Source organism: Quercus lobata, chromosome 11 (genome assembly GCF_001633185.2).
Source record: "Quercus lobata isolate SW786 chromosome 11, ValleyOak3.0 Primary Assembly, whole genome shotgun sequence".
In the NCBI taxonomy this organism is placed as follows: Eukaryota; Viridiplantae; Streptophyta; class Magnoliopsida; order Fagales; family Fagaceae; genus Quercus; species Quercus lobata.
The window spans coordinates 35,449,407-35,460,574 of NC_044914.1; the positions used below are offsets into that span (position 1 = coordinate 35,449,407).

Genomic DNA, 11,168 nt, shown 5'->3' on the forward strand with positions numbered 1-11,168 from the left:
ATATTTATTTAGAAAAATGCTAAAGCTACTATAAAATTTATTACATGCAATTTGACTTGACAGTGAAATTACTAAAGGTACTACTAATTTTATTGCATAACCTTTACAAACTTATGTAACAAAAAATGTAATTGAAAAATTTCAAAACACAATAAATAAATGTTTGAATTACTTTTTAGTGATCGGTGACAAATCATTTTGGATACTATATATTGTAAATTTATAGTATTCTTAGATTTGTTTGAGATTTACTTATTTTGTTGAAACTGAAAACTTTTTACTGAAAGTACCGTAAATAAATGTAAAAGTTAGTTGAAATGGTATAGTAGGACTTATGAATAGTACCAAAAAGTGTAGTGGGTCCATGAATAATAAAAAAAATAAGCTGTATAGTAAACTGAAAATTTTTTACTGAAAGTACCGTAAATAAATGTAAAAATTAGTTGAAATGGTATAGTAGGACCTATGAATAGTACCAAAAAATGTAGTGGGTCCATGAATAATAATAAAAATAAGCTGTATAGTAAAATAAGCTGGCTTTTTAATTTTTGTCAAATATACTCTTAGGGTCTATTTGGATACCGTTTATTTTGATGAAAATGAAAACTTATTGTTGAAAGTACGGTAAATAAAGGTAAAAGTTAGCTGAAATAATATAGTGTGGCCCATGAAAAGGTCCAAAAAGTGCAATGAGTTCATGAATAGTAGCAAAAATAAGCTAAATAGTGAAATAATTTTCATTTTTCATTGGTATCCAAACGGAGGCTTAGCGGGTGTTTGCGAGTTGATGAAGTTGCGTTTTGCATTTTTGGTTGGCTCCTGCGGCATTGTTCACGACCCAACCAAACCACCAAAAATGCAGATTTCTAGGTAAATCCTGGGTCTCACAACACTATTTACAATTTAAAAATTATTTTATTACAGTGTTTTCAATAATAAGTTTTTAGTTTTCAGCAAATAAGCAGTATCCAAACAGACTCTTAACATCATTTTTTATTAATTTCTAAATAGTACTAATCACATTTATTATTTATCCGTTTGTAATTTTTTTCATCCAGTCAATTATGGACAAGAAGTTAAGGGACAAACGAGTTTATGTGCTTAGAAGTGCGCAAGAACTTGTGGTGAGAATAATTGCTTTAACTTCAGCACCATGAGGAAAAAAATTTTACTTCTCAAGTCCTTGCGTGGGCTAGTAGCTAGCCTACCATACACCATGTTCATATCTAACAAAGTTCTCATACCAACACTGAAAAATATAGCCTAGCCTTAACCTCTCTATTTACGCTGTTCAGGGTTTTAAGTTATGGGTAGCAAAAATCGTCAGCTTCACATATTCTTCTTCCCTTTCATGGGCCATGGCCATCTGATACCGACCATGGACATGGCCAAGCTATTCACAACGCGAGGTTTGAAGGCAACGATTGTCACTACTCCTCGCAACGTGCCTTTATTCTCCAAAACTAGCGACATCAACATTGATATCCAAATCATCAAGTTCCCTGCTGTAGAGGCTGGTTTGCCCGAAGGATGTGAGAATATTGACTCACTCAATTCCCCAGAAATGGCTCACAATTTTCTCAAAGCCACTAAGATGCTTCAACAACCACTTGAGCAACTACTACAAGATTTCCAACCTAGTTGCCTTGTTGCCGACATGTTCTTTCCTTGGGCAACTGATGTTGCAGCTAAATTTGGTATTCCAAGGCTTGTTTTCCATGGGATCAGTTTTTTTTCTCTGTCTGTAGACCATAGTTTGAGACTATATGAACCTCACAAGAAAGTTTTTTCTGATTCTGAACCTTTTGTCCTACCGAATTTTCCGGGGGATATAAAGTTGACAAGGATGCAACTTCCCGACTTCATTAAGCATGAAGTTGAAACAGATTTTTCCAAGTTGTTGCAAGAAGTTATGGAATCAGAGTTGAGGAGCTATGGGGTAGTTGTTAACAGCTTCTATGAGCTCGAGCCAGCTTATGCAGAGCATTACAAGAATGTTATGGGAAGAAAGGCATGGCATATAGGTCCAGTCTCACTATGCAACAAGGGTGCTGAAGATAAAACCCAAAGGGGAAAGGAAGCCTCCATTGATGAACATGAGTGTTTAAAGTGGCTTGCCACAAAGAAACCCAATTCAGTTGTTTATATTTGTTTTGGGAGTATAGCACACTTTAGTGACTCTCAGCTCATGGAGATTGCAATGGGTCTTGAGGCTTCTGGACAGCAATTCATTTGGGTTGTGAGGAAAGCCAAAAATGAGAAAGAAGAGGAAGATTGGTTACCTAAAGGATTTGAGAAAAGAATGGAAGGTAAGGGCCTAATTATAAGAGGTTGGGCACCCCAAGTGTTGATCCTTGAGCATGAAGCAGTTGGAGGATTTGTGACTCATTGTGGGTGGAACTCGACCTTGGAAGGAGTGAGTGCAGGGGTACCCATGGTCACGTGGCCTATGGGTGCTGAGCAGTTTTACAATGAAAAGTTAGTGACTCAAATATTGAAAATTGGGGTTGATGTTTGTGCTCGACAATGGTCAAGAGTATTGATGGGAGATGGTATCAAGTGGGAAGCAATAGAGAAGGCAGTGAGGCAAATTATGGTTGGTGAAGAAGCAGAGGAAATGAGAGGTAGAGCCAAGGCACTTGGGAAGATGGCAAGGAGGGCTATTGAAGAAGGGGGATCATCCTATTCTGATTTGATTGCTTTAATTGAAGAATTAAGGTCGTATTGCCCTTGACATTTGACACAAGAAATCCTGACTTCAAATCACAATTTCAGTGTAAAGAAGGTGTGTAATAACAAGTGTGTACTAGTATTTTCTTTTACAAATTATCTCCCATGCTTCTTAAATGTGTGTGATGGGAACTCTATGTCAATTTTTGTTTATTATATTGATGTAGGTTGTGTCATGATAGCCAAAGTCCAATCAAATCAGTATAATAAAAACTTTCTAATTGAAAACTAATGACCATGCTTAAATTGGATTGTATTTGGGCACAATTACCTTCTTCATGAGTCCAAATCTTTTGAAGTATTTTCTTTGCTCCACTTTATACTCCATAAATAAATTGATGTTAAATATTTACCCGTCTATTACTCTCTCTCTCTCCCTCTCTCTCTCTCTCTCTCTCTATATATATATATATATATATATTATTTTTTAACATAAAAATAGGTAGGAAGACGATTTGAGTTGGCGTCTTTCACCTGGCATGATCATAGTGACACTTTACCCGCTGAGCTAGGCTTGCGGGAGTGGGGGATCCGAATGAGTCATAACTATGCACTCAGCTCTATCGAGAATGCTAATGAGCATGAGTCGAGAGCATGAAGTTATTTCCCGGCTGTTTTCTATTGCAGGAAATAACTCTATATATGCTCTATAAAACTTTATCTTGGTTTACGTGTGTAGTGCCTACAAAAAGCACTACAGAGAAAGTGAAAGTGTTGTTTGTGGGTATAGGTGGATGTATGTAATTAATTGCAACCTATCCCCACTGTAGGGCATTTATTTCTCTCTCCTATTCTTTCTCTCTCTCTCTCTCTCTCTCTCTCATCACGGTAGGACAATTTCTTAACTTTTCCTATTGACTAACAAGCAAGATACACGTTAGATGCATAAATTGCTTATTTCTCATACATGTCTAAACAATGTGATTCAGAAAGAAGGGGGGGGGGGGGGGGGGGGGAAGGGGGAACAAACAAACTTAAACAATGTGATACAAGTTAAAAATGTTACTCTATATGTACAATTCAAATTTTTGTTGAATAAAAATGACATTTATTCATATTGGTTAACCTGGTTTGTGTCAAAAAGGGCCTCAACCTGTTTCAAAACAAAAATTGAATAGGGTCATTTAAAGTTAATTATGAATTAAGCAGATTAACACATAATTGATCTATTTATTAATTGTGTAAAAAAACTCATGATTTAACTAAACACCAACCCCCAAAAAAATGATATCAATTTCTCATACCCTTTGTACAATTCCTACCTGAAGATGCATTGTCATTCCAAAATCAATTAGCTAGTTTATGCTAGTAATACTAGTTACTCGCATAAGCTTTCAAACCCAGGTCTGATATTGGGGAAAGCGTCCCAACTATTGGTAGCTCCAGTTGCATTGCATGCAGCATAATTTGTGGTCAACAAGGAGCAAACAAGTTAATGACACTAATTAAATATGCATAGGTTTCATAAACAAAAAGTTAATGTGCATAGAAATGCGCAACTATACGTTGGGCAGTTGAGATTTGAGAATGCAACTTTGCATTTAACAACGTTGGGCAGTGATTATACACTACCACCACAGTTGAGTCTCTACTTATTACCACATGAGCCTTAGGAAGAAAGGCATTACAAGAAGGTTATAGGAAGAAATGCAAGGGGTTATAGGAAGAAAGGCATTGTGATTGTCGCTGGCTTTCAGGGTGTCATGGCTTGAGAAAGTTGTCAACTTCACATATTCTTCTTCCCTCTCACGGCCCATGGTCACCAGATACCAACCATGGACATGGCCAAGCTATTTGCAGAGCGTGGCGTGAGGGCAACCATTGTCACTACTCCTCGCAACTGCCTTTATTCTCCAAAACTCACAACATCAACAATGTTGATATCCAAATAAGCAAGTTCTTTGCTGTAGAGGCTGGCTTGCTAGAAGGATGTGAGAATGTTGACTCACTGAATTTCCCAGACATGGTTCCAGCTTTCACTAAAGCCACTCAGATGCTTCGACAACCATTCGAGCAACTAGTACAAGATCACCAACCTAGTTGCCTTGTTGCCGATATGTTCTTTCCATGGGCAATTGATATTGCTGCTAAATTTGCTATTCCAAGGCTTATTTTCCACGGGACCTGTTTTTTCTCTCTTTGTGCAAACCATAGTATGGGGCTATATGAACCTTACAAGAAAGTTTCATCTGATTTTGAAACTTTTGTCATTCCTAATTTTCCGGGGGAGATCAAGTTTACAAGGATGCAACTTCCAGACTTTACTCGCCAAGATGTTGAAACAGACTTTTCCAAGTTGTTTAAAGAAGTTATGGAATCAGAGTTGAGGAGCTATGGGGTAGTTGTTAACAACTTCTATGAGCTTGAGCCGGCTTATGCAGAGCATTACAAGAAGGTTATAGGAAGAAAGGCATGGCATATAGGTCTAGTTTCACTATGCAACAAGGAAGTTGAAGATAAAGCCAAGAGGGGAAAGGAAGCGTCCATTGATGAACATGAATGTTTGAAGTGGCTTGCTACAAGGAAACCAAATTCGGTTGTTTACGTTTGTTTTGGGAGTATAGCAAACTTCATGATTCTCAGCTCATGGAGATTGCAATGGGTCTTGAGGCTTCTGGACAACAATTCATTTGGGTTGTGAGGAAAGGCAAAAATGAGAAAGAAGAAGAAGATTGGTTACCTAAAGGATTTGATAAAAGAATGGAAAGTAAGAGACTGATTATAAGAGGTTGGGCACCCCAAATGTTGATTCTTGATCAAGAAGCAGTTGGAGGATTTGTGACTCATTGTGGGTGGAACTCAACCTTGGAAGGAGTGATTGCAGGGGTACCCATGGTCACATGGCCTATGGGTGCTGAGCAATTTTTCAATGAGAAGATAGTGACTCATGTACTTAAACTTGGGGTTGATGTATGTGTTTACCAATGGACAAGTATGGTGGGAGATGGTATCAAGAGGGAAGCATTAGAGAAGGCAATGAGGCAAATTATGGTTGGTGAAGAAGCAGATGAAATGAGAGGCAGAGACAAGACATTTGGGAAGATGGCAAGGAACTGAAGAAGGCGGATCATCCTACTCTGATTTGAATGCTTTAATTGAAGAATTAAGTTTGCATTGCCCTTGACCTTTGATCCAAGAAATTTCCAATATGATTCTTTCATTATTAAAAAATAAAAGGGGATTTATCTTTGTTGGTGTGTGTGAGTTTTACTCACTTAATTATTCTTCAATAATTGTAGGTTGTGGTCCTAATATGGTTCTTTTTGTTAGGGTTTGTGCCCTAAAATCCAATTTATTGGCATGTTATAAATAATTAAATTGTTTAATTATACGAGACTCTTTGTATATGTACTAATTGGATATTATCATATAGTTCTTGAGATATATTGTATGTGATTTAGTTACAGAAGATATAAATTATAAGTTCCTTGTAAACTCAAAAAAGTAGTTTGTAATCGGTTATGAAATTTGGCATTTCATCTGTGAAGGCTATAACATGTCATCTACGAGGATTTGTCTTGATCATGGAATTGGAAACTTTTAATTGATGTGTTGGTGTGTCTTAAGTGTGTAAGAAACATTGAACTGGACCACTGTGAGATTAATTATTCAATTAACAACTGTCACTTAAATATTAAATCTCACAACTTTTATTCTCATGGTTTCTCAATCTTAAAAGGATTGTGAACCTGATCATGAAATGTAGATTGCTTTGATATATTAGGAGTGAGATTTAATTTAACGATCAAAATCTCAGTATGTTGGGTAACCGCATATAGTGTTGAGAGAACACATATTCTCAAGATGGAATCTATAATCTTTTTCTATAGAGACACGAAATATCCCATTGAGATAAGTTTAATGGGAACTGGTTATTCAAGGTGTTGGGCCCCGCCACTTTAGTAAAGTGTTACTAAAGTTTATATTTAATGAAATTAGATTTCATAAAAGGTAAATTACAAAGTTGGTCCCTATTCTTTATACTGTATTTCAATTTGGTCCCTACCGTTATCTTTTGGATGAAATTTGCTGACATGGCAAACAGCCCAAATAAAAAATAATATTTTTCCACCTCAACAAACACCTATACTGCCATCTCAAATTTTTTATTTAAAAAACTAAACTAACTTAAACACTCTGAAACATTTTTTGAAACTAAACCAAGTTGGAACTTGGAAGCCCTCTCTCGCAATTTGACTGAACCAAACCTCCATGGCTAAACCTTCAATACTCCAGTCTTTTCTCCTGTCTCCACTGCCACCATGGTGGTGACCTTGAACTCGTCGTCCCTAGCTTTTTTACACTCCCTTTATTCTTACCGTTTCTCTCTCTTCACTCAACCTTGAGAAGTACTTGATTGGACCATTGTTGTTGCTACTACTTTATCACTCTGTTATCAAAGGTTAGTAGCAAGTCAACAACACTCCTGATTCTGTAATCTTCTATTTGTTTTTTATCCTCTGTTTTGTTATTATCCTAGACACGTCAAACCTGGGCTGGTTTTGTGTCTTTAAGACTTTTGTATACTCATGATTCAATTTTAATAAAAATCATATTATTTACTCAAAAAATCATTGTATCTTTTCAATCCAAGCTCGCCTAATTGAAAACAACTAATAAATTCCCATATTCAATTTAGAATATCATATTTAAAATATTCGTATTCTTGCACACAATTTTGATACAAACCTAAATTGGCAAATCCCAATACCAACAAGGAATTGTTAAACAACCCAATACAATTGGTGTGCAATTGTACACCACATACCAATTAAAAAGCCCACAACAAAAACAAACCCAGTTACATAACCAACCACAAAACAAAAACCTGCCTTATTTGATTGAGTTAACCCGAATTCTGATACAAACCCAAAACCTAATGCTAACAAAAAATAAGAGCAAACAACGATGGTTCTAGCTGAGTCCTTCCTCGGTTTGCGAGGTGAGAGAATTTGGCCGGATTAACTAATTTGGGTTTGAGAGAGAGAGAGAGAGAGAGAGAGAGAGAGAGGTGGAAATAGAGGGAGTGACAAAGGGATGACATGTAATGCCCCAAAATCATAAACAATAAAAGTGTATTTAATTTGAATAATCCATAAAAAAATATTAAATAAAAGAAACCAACAACCTAAAATCTTATCACAAATGTCTAAGCTCTAATCCACCAAAGACAAAACATCCTTAAAATAATTCTCCAGTACAATGTTTAATACCATGAAAATAATAATAAAATCCTTAGTTCCACAAAATAATTCGTAACTATTGTCTTCCAAGAATCTCTACTCCAATAATTCATCTAATGTATCTGTAAGGGAAAATAAAGGGGGGGGGGGTGAGATAACTCAATAAGTGGAATTCACTAACATTAGGGTTTGGGAACAAACTTTTCAAATAAATAATTCTTACAACAAATTCATAACTTGTAACTCATCAATATTTTATTATCAAATATTTCATATATAAAAAGAAAATATATTTATATTGTGAGCCATCACAATTTCCTAGGCTTTTCTCGTGGTCAACGTTTACGCCTTATTGATAGGGTTGTGCTGTCCCCTTTTAGGACTAGAACCTCATTTTCATCAATTTTCTTAAGGATGGCTCGTTTGGAACCTAAAAGTGCACTCCCTTGCTAAGGAGATTTCTTTTTGGATCCTCAATAGTATACTCCCCTGCTAAGGAGCTATCAAATATGCACTGACCCCTTTTTTAGGACTATTCCTTGCTAAGGACTAGTTTCAGTATGATTGCCCCTTACTAAGGACAAAATACAATATTGAGCTTTTAATCACGACTTGCCATAAGTTTTCAAAACATATTCAAGATGCTCACAAAAATAATCCATTCATAATTCTCAAAAATATAAGGATATATTCTCACATACAAGTTTAAATAAATTTAGGTTGTCCCACAAGTTTTTCATAAAACGAATAGTTAATGTGCACATCAAACATTTATAAAATATCAATTTATAGATAGAATATCAACATATTTCTTTGATATAAAATAGTTTAATAATTAACATTGTTTGGGAAAACTCCCAAAATTATAAACACCACTTACCTCTTATTCGCAAAAATATGAAATCAACTACCCTTGAGTCACACAAAATTAGTAGAATTAGAACCTAGCAATACCTAAGATAGGTCCATCAATACACAATTTCCTGCTTAAAAATCTGCTTTCACGCTTAAACAATTTTATCCTAGACAATACTGATATATCCAAAATTTTTCATTTATTCACTTAACTATCCAATTCACTTTCAGTCTTTGATTAGCTTGTTCTATTTCACATATTCTCATTATCTATTAATTGGCATGTTTGTACTACAACTCTATGGAACTTTAGGATTTTATTACGTGTCTAGCCATCATATAGACTACTACAATTCTTAGAATACACATAATATAACCTTGATTGATCAATCCAAACTAATGGCAGAGTCACAAGTATGGAATAGATTCAAGTAAAATAAAACTTCAATATAGGCCGAATGATGGATATCTGATCCATCTAATAATAGAAGCCATATATATATATATATATATATATATATATTTATATCTTAGTTCATCAACCCAATGACCCATAATTCTCTTGATGCCACAAAACATAAGGAAATTGTTGGACACGTATATGGACAATGACAATGGCGGTGAATTAGTGAGACTATAAACAATTATATATAAACCATAAAGCACCCATGTTCTAATATAATAATCTTAGCTTTAGATCTATAACATCAACCCCTATTTTTTTCTATTAGGTATGCCAATAACAGATGCTATAAGAGTGGGAACAAAAACTAGTCATTGAGTATTCCAACCTTTCTAAGTTTAAAGCAGAAGAGAGCTATACCTGCAGTCTCCACTCACAGCTACAATGAAGCACAGCAAGGTTCAATAGTGTGTTGCTGCTGAAGAAAAAAGGAAGCCCCAAGTATTTATCTTATTTTTAATATCTTAGGCCCAAATCAATTAAATCCATTTAATTGTGGGCCTCTTTTTTAATTTACGTATAAGAATTAAATTAGTATCAAAATTATGGAGTGTTACATGACAAGTTCAAGGCCACCATCAGGAAGGCTATGGCAAGCGGTGAAAGCATTGCATGTTTGGCCATGGAGGTATGATTCGATCAAGTTGTTAGAGATGATAAACTTCATCTAGGTTTTAGGGTTGTTTTTAAGTTAATTTAGTTTATTTATTATTATTATTTTTATTTTTTATTTAGGACACGTGGCAGTCCATGTGGCAGTTTGGATGGCATAAAAATAATTTTTTACTAGTCGCTAACCCGTGTGATGTACGGGAAAACTATTGATAACTTCCTTAATATGAAAAAAAAAAAAAAATCAATATCATGGTATAATTTATATACCAAACCAATAAAATCTATCACTTACAAAGTAATAAAATCTATCACATGCACTAAGATATTGTGATAACCAAGAACTTGAGATCATATTTAAAAAATATATAATTGAAATAAGTACACTCCAATACAATTAATTACACAAATATAGTTAACTCCATACTCATTCAATCATATATTTTTCATGAAATATATTAATCATTCTTGATGTCCAAGATGTATCTAAATTCTAACATTGCCAGTAAACAAAGATGCTAGACCTTAATGGGATTGAAAAGGCAACATAATGCCAATTTAGACAATTGCTAAAATCATCACTTTCCACTATTGAGAGAGAGAGAGAGAGAGATAGAGAGAGAGAGAGGCGAATATTGCGTTGCATCTCTTAAGAAGAATCTACCCTCTACATTTCTTTTGATGTAAGCGACCTATAAAAAAATAGATGTACCACGTTTAGAGAACATTTGGGAGATTAAAAGTAAAGGAAAACGAACCCATCTAAAGTTTTTTGCTTTTCCTCTTGATGTTGAATTTTCCAGCATCATCCAGAATCAAATTTATGTACTTCTCAAAACTCTGTAAAGCATAAAAATTAACATTTGAATAAATTTACATGTATTCACTTAAAATTGTGAAAGATGCTAAAAATTAGATTGATATAAACCTTTTAACCAAAATTCAACATTTTAATGATGTACATCAATCAGCAATTTTGTCATTGTTAGTTGCAACATATATCTTTTTATTTGTGATAAATATGGTGCAATTTTGGCCATCAAATTTTACTCAAAAGCCAAGATTAGACAAACAAAAAAATTACATGTTCACAAAGATTTCAAAGTTCTCAAGATGTAAATTTGACAATATCACCACTAAACTTGCTTAATATACATAACATATAGCAAAAATACTCATCATAAATGTGATTAAAAAACTCAAACAGTAAATTACAACCCTTTGCATAATATATATATATTTTTAAAAAGACTATCCTTAACATTTTATCTTCAAAACATTATTACAAGGAATGTTGCAAAAATTTGGAATTATTTACCTATATA

At 34.4% G+C, this 11,168-nt stretch overlaps 1 protein-coding gene and 1 pseudogene across 2 annotated transcripts; both read left to right on the forward strand.

The window, feature by feature from the left end:
• Positions 1–1,193: 1,193 nt before the first annotated feature.
• LOC115967913 (scopoletin glucosyltransferase-like) lies at positions 1,194–2,994 on the forward strand. The gene has a single exon (XM_031087070.1). It carries the CDS (start codon positions 1,307–1,309, stop codon positions 2,732–2,734), a length of 1,428 nt encoding a protein of 475 aa, XP_030942930.1. The 5' UTR covers positions 1,194–1,306; the 3' UTR covers positions 2,735–2,994.
• Positions 2,995–4,433: 1,439 nt separating this feature from the next.
• Positions 4,434–6,118, forward strand: LOC115967249 (annotated as a pseudogene). The gene has a single exon (XR_004086410.1). The product of XR_004086410.1 is annotated as a scopoletin glucosyltransferase-like (transcript).
• Positions 6,119–11,168: the final 5,050 nt, after the last annotated feature.

Bases quoted from the DNA above. Each gene is read 5' to 3' on its own strand.
- LOC115967913 (XM_031087070.1), top strand. From the start codon at position 1,307: ATGGGTAGCAAAAATCGTCAGCTTCACATATTCTTCTTCCCTTTCATG.